Consider the following 26,448-nt stretch of genomic DNA (forward strand, 5'->3'; position numbering starts at 1 on the left):
TGTTCGATGATCACGCTTCAGAAGCTTTGCAATTTTAAGAGTGCTGCATCCCTCTGCAAGATATCTCACTATTTTTGACTTTTCTGAGCCTGTCAAGTCCTTCTTTTGACCCATTTTGCCAAAGGAAAGGAAGTTGCCTAATAATTATGCACACCTGATATAGGGTGTTGATGTCATTAGACCACACCCCTTCTCATTACAGAGATGCACATCACCTAATATGCTTAATTGGTAGTAGGCTTTCGAGCCTATACAGCTTGGAGTAAGATAACATGCATAAAGAGGATGATGTGGTCAAAATACTCATTTGCCTAATAATTCTGCACACAGTGTAAGTGTGTTTTTTCTTGTTGTTTTTTTTCACTTTTCACGCTCCGTTGAAGTCTATGCGGGAATACATTAACACAGTTGCGATATTCTAATTTCTGCTTTTAGTGCATTGGGTTAGCTTGTGCGCAAATAGTTTACTTCTAGCAAAGTTATCACTCGAGCGGGAGAACTAAATAGCGACCCACTCGTAATCTAGCCCTAAGTTAGGTGCGTATGCATAATATGCTTGTCATTCTGTTTTTACAAGTCACAGTCATTTATAGTAAATCAGCTGCAGACCCGTTTATATATACAGTAGATGTATATATTTAAATCATAATTGGATAATAAACACAGTTTTCACAAAAACAAACAAAATAAAATGTATATATTTATATTAGATAGCAAAAATAGAATAAGTAACATCAGAGGTTTATTAACTGTATAGTGAATGTTCGGTTCTTTCCACAAATAAAAAACATGGGTATGAAAAATGCTACATTATAACTTTGCATATAACAATTACTGGTACCCAGAGTTCCCACCAATACTCTGCTTTAGTCTATATTTCCTCTAAGGTACTTGCATGTGCTCGGCATACATATAAGAAAAAATGTGCTCTTAAAGGGACAGTAAAGTCAAAATGATATGTTCATTCTTCAAATAGAGTATGTGATTTTAAACACCTTTCCAAATAACTTCTATGAAATAATTTGCTTTGTAAATTGCACGTATGGTAGCAAGTTTTCAAGCACTGCCTGAAAAAAGCAGTGTTTTCAAACAGTGCTTGAAAAAAACAAGCAGTGAAACTGGGTGTTTTTATTTTTCTGGGTTTTTTTCTTTCACATTTTTTTTATTTTAAGCATTTTGTTCTAATTTTCATTATTATTATTTTTTGTAACTTATGTGCCTAGAGACATAAAAAAAGATTAAAGGGACAGTCAAGTCCAAAAAAAACTTTCATGTTTCAAATAGGGCATGTAATTTTAAACAACTTTCCAATTTACTTTTATCACCAATTTTGCTTTGTTCTTTTGGTATTCTTAGTTTAAAGCTAGACCTAGGAAGGCTCATATGATAATTTCTAAGCCCTTGAAGGCCGCCTCTAATCACATGCTTTTGTATTTGCTTTTCACAGCAGGGGAGAGCTAGTTCAGGTAAACCCTATAGATAACATTGTGAGCACGCCCGTGGATTGTGGCAGACACTGCACTAATTGGCTAAAATGAAAGTCAAAACATAATAAATAAAATGTCATGTGATCAGGGGGCTGTCAGAAGATGTTTAGATACAAGTTAATCACAGAGGTAAAAAGTATGTTAATATAACTGTGTTGTTTATGCAAAACTGGGGAATGGGTAATAAAGGGATTATCTATCTTTTAAAACAACAAACATTTTGGTGTTGACTGTCCCTTTAAATCTTTAATTGGGCCAAAAATAAAATGCTTACAATGGTGCTCGTCAGCATGCAGGTGGCTAGAATACAAGAATGTTTGTATCCTCTCTTACTTTTTGAATAGCATTTCAAGCCAATATGGAAGCCAGAAACATGAAATATTGCAGCCCTGTATTTAACATTTCACTCATTGGCTGAAGAGCTGCATGCATCAGCCAGGCCACTTGTTTTTGTGTCAAGTTTTGACACAAATTGTTATATTCTCTTGATTTTGAATAAGGGCCAATGCATAACGTTGCTAAAATTACTGTTGCCAGCTAAAGACACGTGCACGCTCCTGAGCTCATCTAGGATCACATAGGATACCAAGAGTACTATGCAAAACTGATGATACAAGTAAATTACAATACTGTAAAATGTCATGCTCTATCCAATCAATTTAAAGGGACAGCCTACTCAAGAATTGTTATGTTTAAAAAGATAGATAATCCCTTTATTACCCATTCCCCAGATTTGCATAACCAACACAGTTATATTAATACACGTTTCACCTCTGTGATTACCTTGTATCTAAGCCTCTGCATACTGCCCCCTTATTTCAGTTCTTTTGACAGACTTACATTTGACCCAGTTAGTGACCTCTCATAAATAATTCTACGGGCGTGAGCACAATGTTATCTATATGGCACACATGAACTAATGTCCGCTAGCTGTGAAAAACTGTCAAATGCATTAAGATAAGAGGTGGCCTTCAAGGGCTTAGAAATTAGCATATGAGTCTACCTAGGTATAGCTTTCAACTAACAGTACAAGAGAACAAAGCAAATTTGATGATAAAAGTAAATTATTTAAAATTGCATGCCCTATCTGAATCATGAAAGTTTACTGTTGACTAGATTGTCCCTTTAAGTTTAGTTTCGACTTTGATGTCTGTTTAATTAAAATTGTTATCAACAAATTTTAACTTCTCTTCATTAAACGCTTCACAAATGAATCCTCTTAAAAAAGTATGTTTTGTGAAAAACGTCACACAATTCAACTTTCCATCATATCATGTATTCACTTAGGTACCATGTTCTATGATGACATAGTGCAGAATTATATAACATTAGCTTAGCCCCAGAATTCTCAAGTGAAGGGTTAAATAGATATCTCACAAAGAAAACAGAATGCCGCTCCTGGCTCTACTGAGCGGGTCTGTTTTCTTCTCCAAAGTGCATCGCGGGCACGCTGTCTAGTCACAGCTCGCTGAATCGCACTATTAAACTCAATGTAGCTCGCTCTGGTCTGGTAGCGGGAGCGAGCTACATTGAGTTTAATAGCGCGATCGAGCCGGCTGTGAATAGACAGCGTGCCTAGATGCGCTTAGGAGAAGAAAACAGACCCGCTCAGTAGAGCCAGGAGCGGCGTTCTGTTTTCTTTGCGAGATATCTTTTTAACCCTTCACTTTAGAAATCTGGCGCTAAGCTAATGTTATATAATTCTGCACTATGTGTACTTATTTGCTAGGTTTACTGGCCATTTAAAGGGAAATTCCAGTCAAATTTGGAATCCACATAGATACATTTTAGTTTTGAATAGAAACATTTTTGTAATATACGTGTAGTAGCAGAAATGCTTCTAATAAAAGCTATAGCTGTTTCAAAAGTGTATTTAAGTATGCACCGTGCACCAGCATTTTTAACACAGCACTTGCTCAGAAAGAAAAAGGTGCTTGTACAATCTGTTTTTTAATTGCTGACATGATACAAGCCCCTCTAGTGCTCTGAGCAACTTTTAAAAGGCTGGTGCAATGAGAATGTCTCGTCATGATTCACATCCATGTGCAGAGAAAATGTTAAAACAGTGATAACTTTTACTAGAAGCAAATATGTTTCTATTCAACAATGTAATTCATTATGTACATTTAAATTTTGTTGTTCTAAAATTTCATACTAAACTTAAAGGGATACTAAAACCCCTCATTTTTTTTCTTTCATGATTCAGATAGAGCATGCAATTTTATGCAACTTTCTAATTTACTCCTATTATCAATTTGTCTTAGTTCTCTTGCTATCTTTATTTGAAAAAGCAGGAATTTAAGCTTAAGAGCCAGCCCATTTTTGGTTCAGGCCCTGGGCAGCACTTGATGATTGGTAGCTTATTTTTTCAAATAAAGATAGCAACAGAACAAAGAAAATTAATAATAGGAGTAAATTAGAAAGTTGCTTAAAATTGTATGCTCTTTCTGAATCATGAAAGATTTTTTTTTTTAGTTTTGTATCCCTTTAAGTAGTTTTAGTTATCATGTTCTGACAAATCCTGGCCTGGATTCATAGCTATATGGAATGCACAATGTTTTTACTGTGCTTAATTAAATATTTAATGGAGGAGTTGAGTATGTGTTTAATGTTCCCGTTTTACGGATAATGCCAGATCATGTCATACCATTAATTAACCCCTTAACGACCGAGGACGTGCAGGGTACGTCCTCAAAAAAAAGGCAGTTAATGCCTGAGAACGTACCCTGCACGTCCTCGGTTTGGAAAGCAGCTGGAAGCGATCCTGCTCGCTTCCAGCTGCTTTCCGGTTATTGCAGTGATGCCTCGATATGGAGGCATCCTGCAATAACTTTTTTAAGCCATCCGGTGCAGAGAAAGCCACTCTGTGGCCCTCTCTGCACCGGAGATCGGTGGCTCCCTGCGTTGGTGGGTGGGAGCCGGACCGGGAGGCGGGTGGCGGCCATCGATGGCCCTGGTTATGTGCAGGGGGGGCGGGATCGTGGGCGGGGATGAGCGGGGGCGCGCACGGACGCGCGCGTGCACGGGAGGGCGGGGGCGGGCGCGTGCACGGGGAGGGAGCGGGTGGGAACCGCTACACTACAGAAAATGTGTTAATAAAAAAATGTTTAAATGCCTTAATATTTTTTAAAAAAAAAAAGATCAGCAAGGTGGTGGGGGTTTGTCTGTGTGGGGGGGAAGCTACACTACAGAAAAAAGCCAAATAAAAATAAAAAAAGCACATTTTTTTTGCAAACTGGGTACTGGCAGACAGCTGCCAGTACCCAAGATGGCCCCCAATGAGGCAGAGGGGATGGTCAGAGAGCGGTTTTGGGGGGGATCAGGGAGGTTGGGGGCTAAGGGGGGGATCCTACACCCTAGCATATGTAAATATGCTAAAAAAATTTTTATTTTTTTTTTAAAAAACCCTTTTATTTTAGTACTGGCAGACTTTCTGCCAGTACTTAAGATGGCGGGGACAATTGTGGGGTGGGGGAGGGAAGGGAGCTGTTTGGGAGGGATCAGGGGGTGGGATGTGTCAGGTGGGAGGCTGATCTCTACACTAAAGCTAAAATTAACCCTGCAAGCTCCCTACAAACTCCCTAATTAACCCCTTCACTTCTAGCCATAATACACGTGTGAGGCGCAGCAGGATTTAGCGGCCTTCTAATTACCAGAAAGCAACGCCAAAGTCATATATGTCTGCTATTTCTGAACAAAGGGGATCCCAGACAAGTATTTACAACCATTTGTGCCATAATTGCACAAGCTGTTTGTAAATTATTTCAGTGAGAAACCTAAAATTGTGAAAAATTTAACTTTTTTTTCAATTTGATCGCATTTGGCGGTGAAATGGTGGCATGAAATATACCAAAATGTGCCTAGATCAATACTTTTGGTTGTCTACTATACTACACTAAAGCTAAAATTAACCCTACAAGCTCCCTAAAAGCTCCCTAATTAACCCCTTCACTGCTGGGCATAATACACTTGTGGTGCGCAGTGGCATTTAGCGGCCTTCTAATTACCAAAAAGCAACGCCAAAGCCATATATGTCTGCTATTTCTGAACAAAGGGGATCCCAGAGAAGAATTTACAACCATTTATGCCATAATTGCACAAGTTGTTTGTAAATAATTTCAGTGAGAAACCAAAAGTTTGTGAAAAAAATTGTGAAAAAGTGAACGATTTTTTGTATTTGATCGGATTTGGCGGTGAAATGGTGGCATGAAATATACCAATATTGGCCTAAATCAATACTTTGGGATGTCTTCTAAACAAATATACATACATGTCAAGGGATATTCAGGGATTCCTGAAAGATATTAGTGTTCTAATGTAACTAGCGCTAATTTTGGAAAAAAGTGGTTTGGAAATAGCAAACTGCTACTTGTATTTATTGCCCTATAACTTGCAAAAAAAGCAAAGAACATGTAAACATTGGGTATTTCTAAACTCAGGACAAAATTTTGAAACTATTTAGCATGGGTGTTTTTTGGTGGTTGTAGATATGTAACAGATTTTGGGGGTCAAAGTTAGAAAAAGTGTGTTTTTTTCAATTTTTCCTCATATTTTATATTTTTTTTTATAGTAAATTATAAGATATGATGAAAATAATGGTATCTTTAGAAAGTCCATTTAGTGGCGAGAAAAACGGTATATAATATGTGTGGGTACAGTAAATGAGTAAGAGGAAAATTACAGCTAAACACAAACACCGCAAAAATGTAAAAATAGTCTTGGTCCCAAACGGACAGAAAATGGAAAAGTGCTGTGGTCATTAAGGGGTTAATTTACCAAGGAAGATGTAGTTTAAAAGCTGATGAGTTCACAGTATATTGTACCATAGTCATTTGCCATGTCAGCTGTTTTTAGCTGTGTAACTAATCTGATCAAATATATGTGTATAGGATTAAAACACATTAATGCTTAGGGAAGCATCTTTAAAGTGAAAGTACATTTTAAGAAACTGAGTTAATGCTATGGATTCAAATAGTATCATACTATGTAGTCGCTAAATTATTTTTTTACAAATATTCATGTTTGATAGATCCTACCATCTTTTAGGTTCCTCCGGCCCCACTCATTTCTTGATTTTCTAATCTTACACATAAGAGCAGTCCCACCCGCTCTATACGTGGTCATTAGTGCTCTCTCTCGTCAATAATATTTTTAGGGCATGCGCAAATATCCGCTCTCTGCTGTGATACTTGTGAAAGAATGAAAATTCAGTAGAGACGCATGCGCATTTGAAGGTGGGGGTGTAGATTGAAGCTTTTCAGACGCCACTGTGGGACCAATCAATTAGGTATATCGATATTCGACATTGCATAACAAATTATTTTTTTTAGGCGGGCGAAGGAACTGCAAAATAGTGTTGCGGGTTGCAAGGTAAATTACTCTGCTAAATATAGATATTTAAAAAAAATTGATTAATTAAACTCAACTTAATTTAAGATGTATTTTTAGATGCGGAATAGAGGTTGTGGATAGTTGTCTTTCACTTCAATTTAGAAACAAAGCTAACAAGTTAAACAGGCCATGTGTAGAAACTTGCCCTTTAATTATAACTATTAAGCAACATTTATCCATTTTTCATTCTTTGTTTGTGCTTAATGTTCTATTAGTTCGAAAAAGTAACTTTTTGTGTTGTTTATTTTAAGCTGTGTGTTGACAGACTAATGGATCCAAGAAGTCCCTCTCTTGAGACTATAAAAATGCAAGTGTACTTTGATATGAACTATACAAACCGAGGTAATGTGAGCATGATTGGTAATTGTTGAGTAATATTCCAAACTGTATGGGATGGGAAATCTTTCATGATTCCATACGCAAAAAAATAATCAATAAGTCAATGTATTAGCAGTTTATATTACCAGTTATGCTTAGTAGAGAACACATATACATAGTGTCCATACATATATGCCGTATTACATATAATTTAGGATATATACATCCATTTAATGATTTATTCAATGATTGAGAAAGAGCATACAATTTTAATTTACTTCTATTATATAATTTGCTTTGTTCTCTTGGTGTCCATGAAATGGATACCTAGGTAGGCTTAGAAGCTGGGTGCTAGCTGATTCGTGGCTGTACATATATGCCTCTTATCATTGGCTTACCAATGTGTCCCGCTAGTTCCCTGTAGTGCATTGCTGCTCATTCAATAAAGGATATCAAGAAAATCAAGCAAAATTGATAATAGAAAAATATTGTTAAGTTGTTTAAAAATGTATGCTCTATCTAAACCATAAAAGAAACATTTTGAGTTTCATGTCCCTTTAAGAATTCAGTTACACCGTTTCAAATGTATTTCTGCGTTCACTGTTTTCGCTCTCACTGCTTTTTCCCAGACAGCGTTTTATCTAGAAAGGAAGGGGGAGGCACATTTCAATGGAAACACTGTTTGCGAGAATCTTTCTTGTGAGAGACAATACACTGTATTTTGAGAAAGCTTAAGTCGTCAGACTAACACATTGCTACAAAATATAATCGACGTAATATGTAGATATGACTGCTACACTAACTGTTTAATTAGTAAACTTGCTAATGGGGGGTAGATTGGTTTGGATGGATTTGTTTTGGGAGGATTAGCTTGGAAGGGGTGATCGATGGAGAAGTTTCTGGACAACAGCTGAGAAAGAGGTCTGACATTAACACCTTTGAAAATCTGCTGCGTGTGATGCCTTGTGTGAAACCTGAAGTTAAATAACACATTTATAGTTTCATAACAACCTAGCTTGATAAGCTGATTACTGATTTATATAATTGTAATACATTCATAACAAACACTGCTATTATTATACTGCATTCTTGTGTCAGCCTCCATTTTTATCAATGCTGGTGAGACCCGTTAGTAGAGGACAGAACACAAACCTTTAGCAGCGATCTAGATACAAATGACTCAGTACACATGTATATGTAATACCATCATAATAAAAAGCAGTGAAGTTGTCTGTTTGGTTACTTACAGTATCAGACCTACTCAATAGAGGGCTCTGGTGCAATATTGGTAGATTCCCCCTTTGTTACCTGGTATTATGGAATGTCAGGAGCACAAAATCACTTTATGTTTTGCAGATTTAAAAACAAGACTGTGTCACAAATGAAACACATTTTATTGTGAATCATGCATGCAGCAAAGTCCACTGCAAACCATGGTATTATTCAATTTTATCAATCATAACAATTTGTATTGGGAAACCATAATAATTTATCAATACTGGTATTTACCTTGGGGAAAAATATAAACTGCAGTACCACTCAAAATACAGAGTAGAAAAGACATATGTTATGTATCTCATCAGAACTAGCAATAATTTTTAGCACCATAGATTTCCATAAGCCAGTCATACCCAACCTCGGAATAGTTGACATTAGTTCTGCAGTGTGATTGGAGAACATGAATATCAATTAAAGCAATAATTGCCCTCACTAAGCACCATAAAATGTTACATTTTGTTTCTAGGTGAGTTCCTGGAGGAACACCATCGTGTTCTAGAATCACGACTTGCGCCTGTATGCAGGGAGATCACAGACAGTCGTGCACGCACTGCAGAAGAGCTGGAGAGCCTGTATCGTAAGATTGTTATCTACGTGTTGCTGCGCTCTGGGCTGGGCTCACCTACTGATATTAAGGTTGTCAGAGAAGCTACAGGTCAGTTAATGTACCTGTTTGTGATTGGCTTTTGTGCCAGTCATGTAGGCATCAGTGTTTTCTGTTTTTAACGCTGAACATTTTAACTGCTACTACATATCTTTTAAAGGGGTATACAAGTGCAAAAAGAAAATACTTGATGGAATATGAAAAAAACGAAAAAATGGAAGGCTGCTGAGCAACAGGTAAAAAAGATTTTATTCCATTAAAAAATATATATAACATAAAGACACAAAAATACAGGGAGGGTATTAGCCATCTAACATGTTTTGCGCAGACAAGAGCTTACTCATGGATGTATCTATGAGTAAGCGCTTGTCTGCGCGAAACATGTTAGATGGCTAATACCCTCCCTGTATTTTTGTGTCTTTATGTTATATATATTTTTTAATGGAATAAAATCTTTTTTACCTGTTGCTCAGCAGCCTTCCATTTATTCGTTTTTGCTGAGTCTTCTTGCGGTTGTCCTCCGCTTTTTGGTTGGCTCCACACACCCCTCTCCTGTTTTTGGTCTGGTCCGCTCATCCCGGTCCTCTGCGGAAGTGTACTGCAGCAGCACCGCCTTCTCTCCTCTATGGAATATGAAACTCAAATATTTTTTGAATCATGATTAGTAGCTGCTGATTGGTGGGTGCACATAGATACCTCATTTGATTGGCTCGCCCATGTGCATTGCTATTTCTTCAACAAAGGATATCTAAAGAATGAAGCAAATTAAATAATAGAAGTAAATTGTAATATTGTTTAAAATTTTATTTTTTATCTGAATCCTGAAAGAATTTTTTTGGGTTTCATGTCCCTTTAAGAGCAGTTTACTTTTGAACTATAGCTTGTATATAACAATATGTTTACACCCTGCAAATTAGTTAAACCCAAAGTCAGTTCTAGAGCAGCAGTGCACTACTGGAGCTAACTGAACACATCTAGTGAGCCAATAACAAGAGGCATATGTGTTTAGTCACCAATCACCAGCTAGCTCCCAGTAGTACCTTGCTGCTCTAGACACTAATTAGGTATGCTTTTCAGCAAAGGATAGCAAAAGTATATACTAAACTTAATAAATGGTAAATTAAAATGTATCTTAAATTGCATGATGTATCTGAAATATAAGTATAATTTTGAATATAATGTTCCTTTAAAATGTCACAGGAAAGTATACACTAATTTTCATATAACTGCATATAATATACACTACTATAAAGAAGAAAACTTATGTTAGCACTGTTGATGAGGTTAGGCTGGGACACCCACTGAAAGCGGCTAAGAGCAGACCCTCCCCCTGCATATGAAAAGATATTATACAAACAGGAGCAAGCTGGAGTCTGTGGACATCAGTATACAGCTACAACTTTGGGACTTGGTTAGGAGTCTGAAAATCAGCACAATGTTATTAAAAAAAAATAAGCAAAACTATACATTGTTACAAAAACACTCCCAGATGGGATTTATAAATGGATCATCTACAAAACATTTATGCAAAGAAAAATCTAGTGTACAGTGTCCCTTTAAGGCCACTCTTATACACAGATTTAAAGGGACAGTCTAGTCCAAAATAAACTTTCATGATTCAGATAGGGCTTGTAATTTTAATCAACTTTCAAATTTACTTTTATCACCAATTTTGCTTTGTTCTCTTTGTACTCTTAGTTGAAAGCTAAACCTAGGAGGGTCATATGCTAATTTCTTAGACCTTGAAGGCCCCCTCTAAGCTAAATGCATTTTGACAGTTTTTCACCACTAGAGGGTGTTAGTTCATGTGAGTCATATAGATAACACTGTGCTCACGCACGTGTAGTTACCTGGGAGTAAGCACTGATTGGCTAAAATGCAAGTCTGTCAAAATAACTGAAATAAGGGGGCAGTTTGCATAGGCTTAGATACAAGATAATCACAGAGGTAAAATGTGTATTATTATAACTGTTTTAGTTATTCAAAAACTAGGGAATGGGTAATAAAGGGATTATCTATCTTTTTAAACAATACAAAAATATTATTTGTGTAAAGAAATAATAGTGCATACACCTAGTAAATGCATTTGATTAGATCAGTACCTTCTATCAAATAAAAAACAAACAAACAAACAAACACAATTACTAATTTGATTTATTTTGGTGCATTTAGGTGCAAATATTATTTTAGTTGTTTCATTCTGTTGTACAGCATGCAGCTTGCCAAAATTAGTGGCAACGTTATCTGTGTAAATTGCAGTCATCTGATTGTTGTCTAAATAAATTACATTCAAGCGAAAGGTTTTGCTGCTTCTGAGCCTACCTAGTTATGCTTTTCAACAAAGGATACCAAGACAACAAAGCAAATGGGATAATAGAGGTAAATAGGAAAGTTCATTAAAGGTGTATGCTCTATTTGAATCATGAAGGAATAATTGGTTTTGTGTCCCTTTAAGTAGAAGGTCTACCTTCAAGAACTTTTTTTATCTTTCAGGAATTTCAAAATGTTTTTAGATAAATATTTTTATTTTATTTTACAGTTGTAACTGGAATGTCAGCATTATTTAATGTCACTACTATCAAAACCTTTTGACAAATGTAAATGTCCTTTGCCACTCACTGTGTGACATTTCTTTCCTATGACAGGGAGAGTACACAACATCATTCCAATTACTAGTGGGATATTCAACTCCTGGCCAGCAGGAGAAGGCAAAGAGCACCCCAGCAAAGCTGTTAGTTGTAACTGCCTTACCCATAACCCCCAGTCATTCTCTTTGCCTCTGTCAATGGAGGTTGTGCGAAGTTAGTGTCTGAAGAATTTAATCCTTTTATGGGTACTTTTCCCTGCAAGCAAGGATTGGGGTCTAGCTGTGTCCACGTCAATCTCTTGAGTAAGAGTAGTGGTTGCTTTTAGCAGTTAATAGTCGGCAAGGAAGTCCTTTGCTTTATTTTTAACAGTTCTATGTGGAAACCTAGCGCCTGTATGTGGTGTACCCTGTATGCTCTGGAAGAAATGACATCTAGCTGTCAAATGGAAATCTAAGGTAAAAGAGTGTAACCAGAGCGCCTGTCCTGGCGGAGGCTAGGGTGTTATATGTCTATAGTAGATTATATATGTCATATAATGGTATAGATGTAAAGAGGGTGGATGTGTAATCTTTGGATTGTTACAAATTTAATACATATACCTTGAAATCTTACAAGGTTAACCAAATATTAAAACAAATCTTATCTTAAAAACATGGATCCATGCGCTTAATAAAACTAAACAATGATTAAAACAATACTTAGACTTCTATGGACAAAGTATTGAGCAATTCTGATGTTAACAATTCAAACTTATATGCAAAGGTGTTAGGTGAAATTATGATGTTGACAGTCCAGACCTCTATGGTATAGGTATTAACGACCTTGATTCAAAGTGCTATAACTGATGCAAATAGTTTTCCTTGGTTAGATTCAGCAATGAGCCACTCCTATTGTGTCCCAAATCTGTGCTCACTGTGTGGTATTTATAGTGACATTCTAGTGTACAGACAATACATTTTTTGTAGTAGAAAGTTATACATTACAACTTTATCCAGTGGTGCAGATAATAAAAATGCAATAAAAATACGAGTGAATCCAAATGTTGCAAAAAACCAATTGTTGCAAAAAAACAAAAATTAAAGCCAGCCTGTGTTGAAAAATGTGTAAAGATGTGACAATTGTGGATGAAAAATAACAAATAAAAATATAAAATAAATATAAAAATGCTAATGATAAAAATCAAAAATAGTCATCAAATCTTTGTAAATCTTTGTGGTGAGAGTCTGCAGTCCTACTGCTGAGAACTCATTTGTGTTTCCAGATTCCCTGAAGGCTGTAAGGCTCTTTGGTGAATCCTTCTGTGGGAGATAGTTAAAATGGTGTAGATCGTTTTGATTATAGCATATAATAGAGTAAGGCTTACCAGTAAGTTGGTCAATGCGTTTCGGCCTCTCACAGGCCTTTCTCAAGACTCTTCTCAGGAGGCTGTTTTATTAAAGTATTGTCTAATATTGATGATTGCAATATTTCTTTTTATTTTATTTTTTGGCCTGATGATTTAAAATAATTTTCTGAAGCATGATTTTTTTTATTTTGCATTAAGAATCCCTATATTTCTACGTTCAAAAAATGGTTAACTGCAAGGAAAACAGAAACAGAGGCGCCACATGTGTAGATCAATCAAAACTGACAAAATCCAAGCAAGATGAGATACAGGATACTCACAAACGTGAAGGCACTCTCTTGTGCCTGTAGGGGCAGGCTGGTATTTTAACAGCAAACCAGCTGGCTGTACCAAGGGATCCCCGTCAGGATATCCTACAGTTGTGGTGGATCTCACAACAGCAACCCTTAACTAGGTTACTTCCAGCAAAAAGGAAAATGTGTCCAGAGGGGAGGAAGGCTAAACAGCCTTATGGTTACTGGCAAGGGAAATGCCACACGAACACCAGATTTGTTAAAAAAGTTTCAAGTATTTTATTTTTCAAAAGATAAAAAATACCATCAGTAACAAATTACAGCTGGGTGTGTTATATGGCAAGTCTCCTTGTATATGCAGAGATAATAGCGACGCGTTTCTCAGGGAAGACCCTGTTTCATCAGGCTTGTATACTCTAAAACAGTTTAAATCCCCTTTATATAGGGATCAGTAACCATATGTTTGCAATAAACCCTCCCCTTCCTTAACATCAACCAATAAAACCTTTCCTTTCCAAAAACTCCCACTTGTTGCCTTAATTAGAAGTTTATTATAATTTTTTCTTATGTACTATGTTCACTTGATAAGGAATCCATGAGCAATAACCCTAATGTGGTTGTCTGTGAAATTAGATCTAAATAATGATGTGTCGATTGTGAGATCGTTATAAGTGTGTAAATGTAAACAAACTCCGTAGGTAATCGTTCCTTGACCAATTGTAAGCCATCTTAAGGAGGCTTGTATAATTTGAGGCATCTAATTGGTTTATGTGCTCCTAGTCTGATGACTGCAAGTACCATCATGCCTCTGTGCCGGAACTACAAGGAAAATGTGTCTGCATGATTGCATGCTATTCTCTAACCGGCTAATCTAAATGACTACAAGTACCATCATGCTTCTATATTCTATACCGGAAGTACCCGGATAATGTGTCCGCGTGACTATTACTTTGTAGTCCTTTTGTTCCTGGAGGGGGCTTGTACTTATTGATCCATTTAATTGGTTAGTGTCACGTTACAATGAACTGTAGCTGCCATCTTGCTCTGATTAACTACAATTACCATCATGCTTCTGTGTGTCATATCAAAAACGCTCTCTGATTGTCTATTGGACATTCACTTAAAGTTTCCCCACGAAAGCGCATTGGGTCAACTTATAATACTTTTGCAGATGAACATATTGCGCACCCCAATATGATAGTGGGGGCACCAAAAAAGATAATAAATTGTATGTATAAACAAAAAAATAGTTACTATAAAACTCAATATTCTCTCATGTTAATGTGGTGACAAAAAAATAAATAAATAAAAAGTGCTATAGATAACTAAACTATACTATACTCACCCTATATAATTGTAACTAAAAACTCTCACAGATTTTTGACATGAATATATAATGTCAGTGCGCATTGATTTGTAATAGAAGTGACTTTCCCTTTTCACCTTATGAGATATATTAATCCCCACCATTATGATAGTAGTAATAATTGTGAGAGTGAAGGATGTACTGTGTGAGGTGTTATATATTATATTAAATATGTTATAAAGAATAAAAGTGAATGGTCATGTTTAGGACACTTGTGGCTAATGCAACATAAGTGTGTGTAAAGACAGTTACAAATAGTGTGAAGGTGATTGTGAATTCATAATAATGTTTTAGACTGCCACTTCGTCTAAGCTATACCCTACTGTTGTGTTAAAGTGTTGATGTGATTATCTCTGATAAGTGAATGCCTATTGCAATATATAATGATGATAAAGTGGTTGTGTCACCACGTCAAGTTATCTCAATGTATGCGGCTATGTGAATGCCATTTTGTATAATAGGTATAATGATGTAATAAGTTATTATCCTAATTGGATGTAACTAAGCAACAAGTGAGCTAGGAAAGTCCAGTATACAAAAGCTCCCACTATTTACAACAATAAAAAAAGGAATACATAGAGCATCTCAATAACGATGTATCAAACAATCTGCAAATAAGACCGTGTTAAACATACTAATCTCCAGAAATGTTAGAAGAGCCCATAATAAATCTAACACTATAACCTTGGCATACTATAAGAATAACTTAAGAAAATGCAGCAGAATCTATAACTTCATTGAGGCCAGTGGGAAATAAACTATTGAATATGAAGATCCAATAGGTTTCTCTTTGTCTATGCTTACTAAACCTATTGTACAGATTGCTTTTGGGAATACATTCTATTGGAGTGATTTTAAATGGACATTTTCCAGATATATATTTTTCACAGATATGGCGGGATACACTATGTTTAGATGACTTTACTTTGATTTTCCTTAAATGTTCACTCCACCGAGTTCTGACCTTCCTACAGGTCCTGCCTATATATTGTATCCCACATTCGCACGTTAGTGCATAAATGACAAAGCTAGAGTCACAAGTCATTTTGTTTTTGATGGGAAATGTCTCCCCGGTATTATGTGAAACAATCTCAGTGGAACCCTGAGTAATGTGATCACACATAAAACATAGTTTCTTACCACATCTATAAACTCCCGTCTTATTAAAGATGTTATTACCGTTTTTTCTTGTTAATCTAGATGTATTGGCAATATTCCTTTTGGACATGACAACCTTACTTGGGGCCAATTTCTGTTTGTATGTAGGTGCTCTTTTGAAAACTAATTTTGGTTGTGGTGGTAAAGTTTTATTTAAAATCGGATCTTTAAGGAGAATAGGCCAATGTTTTTTTAGAACTTTGTTAATAATTCTATGGTTAGAATTATACTGTGTGACAAAAAGTGGTTGTTTATTAAATGTTTCCCTCTGGCTATTATGTTGATCTGAAGTAGTGACTGTTGATAGTAAAAGTTCCCTATCAAGGTCCCTGGCTCTCTGTTGGCCCGAACTAATTAATTCAGAGGGATACCCCTTTTCTAGGAATCTGGATGTAAGTATTCGAGCTTGTTGATTGTATTGTTCTATTGTACTGCAATTCCTGCGCAGACGACAGAACTGGCTAAATGGAATATTCGTTTTCCATCTTGTTAGGTGGTTGCTTTGGAAATGTAAAAAATTATTGCAGTCCACTTTTTTGAAAAAAGTGGATGTTGATATGTTACCTATTGCGTCCCATGAAAGTGTCACATCCAAAAATTCAATGTTGTCTTTTTGTAGATTATGTGTGAAACTTATACCCATAGTATTCATATTAAGATGTGCAACAAAGTCAAGAGCTTCAGATTCTGAACCGTCAAAAATAAATATTAAATCATCTATGTAACGGCCATAGAACACCAGATTGCCCCTCCATCGCGAGTTGTAAATATATAGATCCTCAAATTGACCCATAAAAAGATTTGCGAAACTGGGGGCAAATCTGGTGCCCATGGCCGTTCCTTTAATCTGTAAATAAAAAGTATCCAGAAACTGAAAATAATTATGTTTCAAAATAAAATTGATAAGTGATAACAAATATTCCTTTTGTTGCTCAGGCATAAAGAAGTCTCCATTCAAATACATCTGTGTGGATAATATCCCTAAATTGTGAGATATATTAGAATAGAGAGACCCTACGTCGCATGATAACCACAGATAATTCCCCTTGTTTTTAATGTCAGATAGTTTGTTCAGGAGGTCTCTTGTGTCTTTAATGTAAGAAGGGAGATTTATGACATATCTCTGGAGATAGATATCTATATACTCCGATAGTTTATCAGTAATACTGTTCATACCCGCTATGATGGGTCTACCTGGCGGGATTTTTTCATTTTTGTGGAGTTTTGGAAGATGGTAATAATACGGTGTGCTGGGGTGATCAGGTGTGAGATATCTTTTCTCTTTTTTTGTGAGGATATTCCCCACAAGACCTTGTTCCAATAAAAGATTCAGTTTCTTTGTGTAATCTATAGTGGGATCGAAAGACAATTTGGTATAGTAATTAGTGTCATCTAGGATCCGTCGGGCTTCTTTAATGTAATCGGAATAATTCTGTAAAACTATACCACCGCCCTTGTCAGCCTGACGGATGACCAAATTTTTGTCATCCGTCAGGCTCCTGAGGGCCCTGGCTTCATTAGGCCATGTTCGCTTCTTACCTATAATTCTGTTAGGCATAGATTCAAAGTCTTCTAAGACTAATTGTTGATATAAATCTATATAGGACACTTCCTCTTTAGGCGGGTGGAAAGTTGATAGAGGTGCCAGAGAAGTATGAATTACTCCTTCGAACAGCTCTTCTGTTAATTGGCTGGGCTCATATGTTAATATGGAGGTGGAATTTCTTGTTTGTTGTGTGTCTAATAATATCGGGGCCCCTTCAATGTTGTGTTTTCTCATGGCCTTAACTGCAAAATACCTTTGTAATGCCAGTTTTCGGGTGTATTTGTTGAGGTCAACAAATAATTCGAATATATTGTGAGAATTCGGGGGGCAATAGGACAAACCCCTTCCCAAAACCCTAACTTCATCATCAGTGAGGGCATGTGAAGAAAGGTTAAAGATCCCTTTCTTTAATTTCTGAAGTCTTTCTTTTTTGTTGGTTTTCCCTCTCCCTCTCCTTCCCCGTTTGGGTAAGGTCTTTTCTTTTGATTGGTTGAGGGATTGGGTTTCCTCCATAGGGGTGCCAAATTGGGGGTTCCTAAAAAAACCTCAGATGAAGTGGATGGAATATTATCCATTCTATGTGTAGTGGACCTATCTTCCCTAGGATGGTCAAAGGTGTTATCTTGTACTGAATTCAGAACTCGAAACCTATTTAAAACAGGAATATGGTTGGGTTATTATATTCCTGATGTTCTGCCATTCCTCTGTAGTCTCTATCTGAATATGTGAATCTATGGGAATTACCCCCATTGACTTGATGTTGGTTCTCACGTGGATACAATGTGTTATTATGTGGGTAGTTGTTAGTATGGTTGGTATGTTGAATTATATTCCTTCCTGAAGTATCATTGTGATGGTAATTGTGTTTATTTTTATTTCTGTTCCTATTTTGTCGTTTGTGGTTCTGCACTACAGTCCAATCACTATTTGTATTGGTTTTAGTTCTATTATAAGTGTATACTTCACCTTTATTGTAGTCATCCTCATCTCTTTTCAATTTTGAATTTTTATTAGTAATAATTTCTGTCTGAAAATCATCAACTGATTTAATGGTCTGATTGTTAAGTTTTAGGTATTCTGGATGTTCTTTGAACGTCTCTAGTTCCTTTTGTACAGAATCTATCTCCAACCCAATCTCATCTACTAAATGTTGTCTGTGGGAGATGAGCAAATCAATAAGGTTAAACGAACATTCGTCTAAAATATTATACCATTTGGTCAGTAATTCTGGGTTATTTTTAAAAGAACAATTCCTAAAAACACGTAAACCTCTAGGGATCTGTTTCTTTTCTTTGTATTTTTTCAAACAATCTAGATCCCACCAATGCCTGTTCTCATTTTTCAATAAATCTTCCAATTTGGAAAAGAGACTTTCTATGCTGGCATTTATGGCAGGGTCTACGATAGTTTGTATACAGCCCTCATTATTAGTGGAATTTTGTCTCCTTAATGCTCTTTCAGAGGAGGATAGCATGGTAATGAAGCAGCTCTCCTATCTAACCGAAAACAGGTGCTCAACTGCAAAATATATTATCAGGGATATTTGTGATACTGATGTAATACCACAAATCCCCTATAGGAGGCGCTAATAACTACGGGCAGAGTATAGTACTGGAATGGTAATACAATCAATATGCCCCTGGTAATACCATATATGTGAATAGAATTATAAATCTAAAAATTATAAAGAGCAATAATAATTAAAAAATAATAATAATAATAAAAAATATATATTAAAAAATGGTTAAAATATATATATATATACAGACGTATCAAATGGTCAAATGGAAGATTTATTGAAAAATGAGAACAGGCATTGGTGGGATCTAGATTGTTTGAAAAAATACAAAGAAAAGAAACAGATCCCTAGAGGTTTACGTGTTTTTAAGAATTGTTCTTTTAAAAATAACCCAGAATTACTGACCAAATGGTATAATATTTTAGACGAATGTTCGTTTAACCTTATTGATTTGCTCATCTCCCACAGACAACATTTAGTAGATGAGATTGGGTTGGAGATAGATTCTGTACAAAAGGAACTAGAGACGTTCAAAGAACATCCAGAATACCTAAAACTTAACAATCAGACCATTAAATCAGTTGATGATTTTCATACAGAAATTATTACTAATAAAAATTCAAAGTTGAAAAGAGATGAGGATGACTACAATAAAGGTGAAGTATACACTTATAATAGAACTAAAACCAATACAAATAGTGATTGGACTGTAGTGCAGAACCACAAACGACAAAATAGGAACAGAAATAAAAATAAACACAATTACCATCACAATGATACTTCAGGAAGGAATATAATTCAACATACCAACCATACTAACAACTACCCACATAATAACACATTGTATCCACGTGAGAACCAACATCAAGTCAATGGGGGTAATTCCCATAGATTCACATATTCAGATAGAGACTACAGAGGAATGGCAGAACATCAGGAATATAATAACCCCAACCATATTCCTGTTTTAAATAGGTTTCGAGTTCTGAATTCAGTACAAGATAACACCTTTGACCATCCTAGGGAAGATAGGTCCACTACACATAGAATGGATAATATTCCATCCACTTCATCTGAGGGTTTTTTAGGAACCCCCAATTTGGCACCCCTATGGAGGAAACCCAATCCCTCAACCAATCAAAAGAAAAGACCTTACCCAAACGGGGAAGGAGAGGGAGAGGGAAAACCAACAAAAAAGAAAGACTTCAGAAATTAAAGAAAGGGATCTTTAACCTTTCTTCACATGCCCTCACTGATGATGAAGTTAGGGTTTTGGGAAGGGGTTTGTCCTATTGCCCCCCGAATTCTCACAATATATTCGAATTATTTGTTGACCTCAACAAATACACCCGAAAACTGGCATTACAAAGGTATTTTGCAGTTAAGGCCATGAGAAAACACAACATTGAAGGGGCCCCGATATTATTAGACACACAACAAACAAGAAATTCCACCTCCATATTAACATATGAGCCCAGCCAATTAACAGAAGAGCTGTTCGAAGGAGTAATTCATACTTCTCTGGCACCTCTATCAACTTTCCACCCGCCTAAAGAGGAAGTGTCCTATATAGATTTATATCAACAATTAGTCTTAGAAGACTTTGAATCTATGCCTAACAGAATTATAGGTAAGAAGCGAACATGGCCTAATGAAGCCAGGGCCCTCAGGAGCCTGACGGATGACAAAAATTTGGTCATCCGTCAGGCTGACAAGGGCGGTGGTATAGTTTTACAGAATTATTCCGATTACATTAAAGAAGCCCGACGGATCCTAGATGACACTAATTACTATACCAAATTGTCTTTCGATCCCACTATAGATTACACAAAGAAACTGAATCTTTTATTGGAACAAGGTCTTGTGGGGAATATCCTCACAAAAAAAGAGAAAAGATATCTCACACCTGATCACCCCAGCACACCGTATTATTACCATCTTCCAAAACTCCACAAAAATGAAAAAATCCCGCCAGGTAGACCCATCATAGCGGGTATGAACAGTATTACTGATAAACTATCGGAGTATATAGATATCTATCTCCAGAGATATGTCATAAATCTCCCTTCTTACATTAAAGACACAAGAGACCTCCTGAACAAACTATCTGACATTAAAAACAAGGGGAATTATCTGTGGTTATCATGCGACGTAGGGTCTCTCTATTCTAATATATCTCACAATTTAGGGATATTATACACACAGATTTATTTGAATGGAGACTTCTTTATTCCTGAGCAACAAAAGGAATATTTGTTATCACTTATCAATTTTATTTTGAAACATAATTATTTTCAGTTTCTGGATACTTTTTATTTACAGATTAAAGGAACGGCCATGGGCACCAGATTTGCCCCCAGTTTCGCAAATCTTTTTATGGGTCAATTTGAGGATCTATATATTTACAACTCGCGATGGAGGGGCAATCTGGTGTTCTATGGCCGTTACATAGATGATTTAATATTTATTTTTGACGGTTCAGAATCTGAAGCTCTTGACTTTGTTGCACATCTTAATAGGAATACTATGGGTATAAGTTTCACACATAATCTACAAAAAGACAACATTGAATTTTTGGATGTGACACTTTCATGGGACGCAATAGGTAACATATCAACATCCACTTTTTTCAAAAAAGTGGACTGCAATAATTTTTTACATTTCCAAAGCAACCACCTAACAAGATGGAAAACGAATATTCCATTTAGCCAGTTCTGTCGTCTGCGCAGGAATTGCAGTACAATAGAACAATACAATCAACAAGCTCGAATACTTACATCCAGATTCCTAGAAAAGGGGTATCCCTCTGAATTAATTAGTTCGGGCCAACAGAGAGCCAGGGACCTTGATAGGGAACTTTTACTATCAACAGTCACTACTTCAGATCAACATAATAGCCAGAGGGAAACATTTAATAAACAACCACTTTTTGTCACACAGTATAATTCTAACCATAGAATTATTAACAAAGTTCTAAAAAAACATTGGCCTATTCTCCTTAAAGATCCGATTTTAAATAAAACTTTACCACCACAACCAAAATTAGTTTTCAAAAGAGCACCTACATACAAACAGAAATTGGCCCCAAGTAAGGTTGTCATGTCCAAAAGGAATATTGCCAATACATCTAGATTAACAAGAAAAAACGGTAATAACATCTTTAATAAGACGGGAGTTTATAGATGTGGTAAGAAACTATGTTTTATGTGTGATCACATTACTCAGGGTTCCACTGAGATTGTTTCACATAATACCGGGGAGACATTTCCCATCAAAAACAAAATGACTTGTGACTCTAGCTTTGTCATTTATGCACTAACGTGCGAATGTGGGATACAATATATAGGCAGGACCTGTAGGAAGGTCAGAACTCGGTGGAGTGAACATTTAAGGAACATCAAAGTAAAGTCATCTAAACATAGTGTATCCCGCCATATCTGTGAAAAATATATATCTGGAAAATGTCCATTTAAAATCACTCCAATAGAATGTATTCCCAAAAGCAATCTGTACAATAGGTTTAGTAAGCTTAGACAAAGAGAAACCTATTGGATCTTCAAATTCAATAGTTTATTTCCCACTGGCCTCAATGAAGTTATAGATTCTGCTGCATTTTCTTAAGTTATTCTTATAGTATGCCAAGGTTATAGTGTTAGATTTATTATGGGCTCTTCTAACATTTCTGGAGATTAGTATGTTTAACACGGTCTTATTTGCAGATTGTTTGATACATCGTTATTGAGATGCTCTATGTATTCCTTTTTTTATTGTTGTAAATAGTGGGAGCTTTTGTATACTGGACTATCCTAGCTCACTTGTTGCTTAGTTACATCCAATTAGGATAATAACATATTACATCATTATACCTATTATACAAAATGGCATTCACATAGCCGCATACATTGAGATAACTTGACGTGGTGACACAACCACTTTATCATCATTATATATTGCAATAGGCATTCACTTATCAGAGATAATCACATCAACACTTTAACACAACAGTAGGGTATAGCTTAGACGAAGTGGCAGTCTAAAACATTATTATGAATTCACAATCACCTTCACACTATTTGTAACTGTCTTTACACACACTTATGTTGCATTAGCCACAAGTGTCCTAAACATGACCATTCACTTTTATTCTTTATAACATATTTAATATAATATATAACACCTCACACAGTACATCCTTCACTCTCACAATTATTACTACTATCATAATGGTGGGGATTAATATATCTCATAAGGTGAAAAGGGAAAGTCACTTCTATTACAAATCAATGCGCACTGACATTATATATTCATGTCAAAAATCTGTGAGAGTTTTTAGTTACAATTATATAGGGTGAGTATAGTATAGTTTAGTTATCTATAGCACTTTTTATTTATTTATTTTTTTGTCACCACATTAACATGAGAGAATATTGAGTTTTATAGTAACTATTTTTTTGTTTATATATACAATTTATTATCTTTTTTGGTGCCCCCACTATCATATTGGGGAGCGCAATATGTTCATCTGCAAAAGTATTATAAGTTGACCCAATGCGCTTTCGTGGGGAAACTTTAAGTGAATGTCCAATAGACAATCAGAGAGCGTTTTTGATATGACACACAGAAGCATGATGGTAATTGTAGTTAATCAGAGCAAGATGGCAGCTACAGTTCATTGTAACGTGACACTAACCAATTAAATGGATCAATAAGTACAAGCCCCCTCCAGGAACAAAAGGACTACAAAGTAATAGTCACGCGGACACATTATCCGGGTACTTCCGGTATAGAATATAGAAGCATGATGGTACTTGTAGTCATTTAGATTAGCCGGTTAGAGAATAGCATGCAATCATGCAGACACATTTTCCTTGTAGTTCCGGCACAGAGGCATGATGGTACTTGCAGTCATCAGACTAGGAGCACATAAACCAATTAGATGCCTCAAATTATACAAGCCTCCTTAAGATGGCTTACAATTGGTCAAGGAACGATTACCTACGGAGTTTGTTTACATTTACACACTTATAACGATCTCACAATCGACACATCATTATTTAGATCTAATTTCACAGACAACCACATTAGGGTTATTGCTCATGGATTCCTTATCAATTGAACATAGTACATAAGAAAAAATTATAATAAACTTCTAATTAAGGCAACAAGTGGGAGTTTTTGGAAAGGAAAGGTTTTATTGGTTGATGTTAAGGAAGGGGAGGGTTTATTGCAAACATATGGTTACTGATCCCTATATAAAGGGGATTTAAACTGTTTTAGAGTATACAAGCCTGATGAAACAGGGTCTTCCCTGAGAAACGCGTCGCTATTATCTCTGCATATACAAGGAGACTTGCCATATAACACACCCAGCTGTAATTTGTTACTGATGGTATTTTTTATCTTTTGAAAAATAAAATACTTGAAACTTTTTTAACAAATCTGGTGTTCGTGTGGCATTTCCCTTGCCAGTAACCATAAGGCTGTTTAGCCTTCCTCCCCTCTGGACACATTTTCCTTTTTGCTGGAAGTAACCTAGTTAAGGGTTGCTGTTGTGAGATCCACCACAACTGTAGGATATCCTGACGGGGATCCCTTGGTACAGCCAGCTGGTTTGCTGTTAAAATACCAGCCTGCCCCTACAGGCACAAGAGAGTGCCTTCACGTTTGTGAGTATCCTGTATCTCATCTTGCTTGGATTTTGTCAGTTTTGATTGATCTACACATGTGGCGCCTCTGTTTCTGTTTTCCTTGCAGTTAACCATTTTTTGAAGATACACCATCGTTTGGGTGAAGACCGAGAGCTGCCTTATCTATCTATTTCTGGACTCATTTGGACTTCATTTGAACTTTTCCATTTGACCATTTGATACGTCTGTATATATATATATTTTAACCATTTTTTAATATATATTTTTTATTATTATTATTATTTTTTAATTATTATTGCTCTTTATAATTTTTAGATTTATAATTCTATTCACATATATGGTATTACCAGGGGCATATTGATTGTATTACCATTCCAGTACTATACTCTGCCCGTAGTTATTAGCGCCTCCTATAGGGGATTTGTGGTATTACATCAGTATCACAAATATCCCTGATAATATATTTCTACGTTACTTATGGGACCTTTTCTAGACTATGGATACAGATCAGGATCAATCTATCTCCATGGATAGATTTTTACTTTGCTTAGATAACCAGATTGCCCTACCTATGCAGTTTTGTTCTGCCTGTTTATCAAAGACTTTGAAATGTAAAGAAAAATTCTCCCTTCTGAGCCAAGTGTCTCTCAGGATTCTGCTTTGCATGATATGCCTCAGCTTTCTCCTCAGACGTCCCAAACCTTAATTGTTTCTCATACTGTGCCATCTGTGTCCGCTCATCTACCTGGGGTTTTTTTTTTACCTGGGGATTTTGCCGCTCAGATTTCTTCTGCAGTAACCGTGGCTTTGTCAGCTTTTCCTGCTTTGGGTAAGCGTAAGAGAAAATCTAAACATTTGCCTGATACTAAGGCTTCTGATTCTAGGACTGCATTATCAACCCTTGATCAGATATCTGATGAGGAGAATGCTTCAGTATCTTCTGAAGGTGAGATCTCAGACTCTGACACTTTAGCAGAGAAATCTTCAGAATCTGAAGAGGTTAAATTTAGATTTAAGCTTGAACACCTCCGGTTACTATTGAAGGAGGTCCTAGCTACCTTAAACGACTCTGAACCTTTGGTTGCTGTCAACCCCACAAAGTCTTCTAAATTGGATAGAGTCTATGATTCCCCATCTTCTGAGGAGGTTTTTCCTATCCCAAGGAAGATGTCTGAAATTATCACTCAGGAATGGGATAAGCCAGGGGTTCCTTTTTCCCCCTCCCCTGTTTTTAAGAAGATGTTTCCTGTTGCTGACTCTATTCATGACTCATGGCGCACTGTTCCAAAAGTAGAAGGGGCTATTTCTACTCTTGCAAAGAGAACTACCATTCCTATAGAGGATTGTGGCTCTTTTAAAGACCCAATGGACAAGAAGCTAGAGGCTTACTTAAAAAAGATGTATATTCATCAAGGGTGGTAACCAGCAGCGAGTATTGCCACGGTTGCGGGAGCTTCATCTTTTTGGTGTGATGCATTGTCTGATCTTATTACACAAGAAACTACAGTAGAGGAGATCCAAGATAGGATCAAAGCTCTCAAATTGGCCAATACATTTATCTGTGATGCCAATATGCAGATAATTCGTCTGGGATCTAAGATGTTTAGCTTCACGGTACTAGCCTGCAGGGCTCTGTGGTTAAAATCTTGGTCGGCCGATGTCTATTCTAAGGCCAAGCTTTTGGCTTTACCTTACAAGGGAAAGATTCTGTTTGGACCTGGTCTGGCAGAGATCATTTCAGAGATTACAGGTGGAAAGGGATCTTTCCTACCTCAGGACAAGAAGAATAGACCTAGAGGTTGTCAGACCTCTAATTTTCGTAACTTTAAGGGACCAAAGTCCTCCTCTTCCTCTTCCAAGCTTGATCAACCCAGATCTTCTTGGAAATCCAACCAGCCCTGGAATAA

General features: G+C 36.4%; 1 protein-coding gene across 5 annotated transcripts in view; it reads left to right on the forward strand.

The window, feature by feature from the left end:
• Positions 1-26,448, forward strand: part of CFAP206 (cilia and flagella associated protein 206) — a 125,128-nt gene that overhangs the window by 39,069 nt on the left and 59,611 nt on the right. For all 5 annotated transcript variants that reach the window (XM_053710519.1, XM_053710521.1, XM_053710522.1 and 2 more), the window contains exons 4-5: positions 7,130-7,220; positions 8,941-9,129. In XM_053710519.1, coding sequence (XP_053566494.1) covers positions 7,130-7,220; positions 8,941-9,129 — 280 coding nt within the window. The remainder of the gene's footprint in view (positions 1-7,129; positions 7,221-8,940; positions 9,130-26,448) is intronic.

The sequence above is a fragment of the Bombina bombina genome, chromosome 4 (genome assembly GCF_027579735.1).
Source record: "Bombina bombina isolate aBomBom1 chromosome 4, aBomBom1.pri, whole genome shotgun sequence".
In the NCBI taxonomy this organism is placed as follows: domain Eukaryota; kingdom Metazoa; phylum Chordata; class Amphibia; order Anura; family Bombinatoridae; genus Bombina; species Bombina bombina.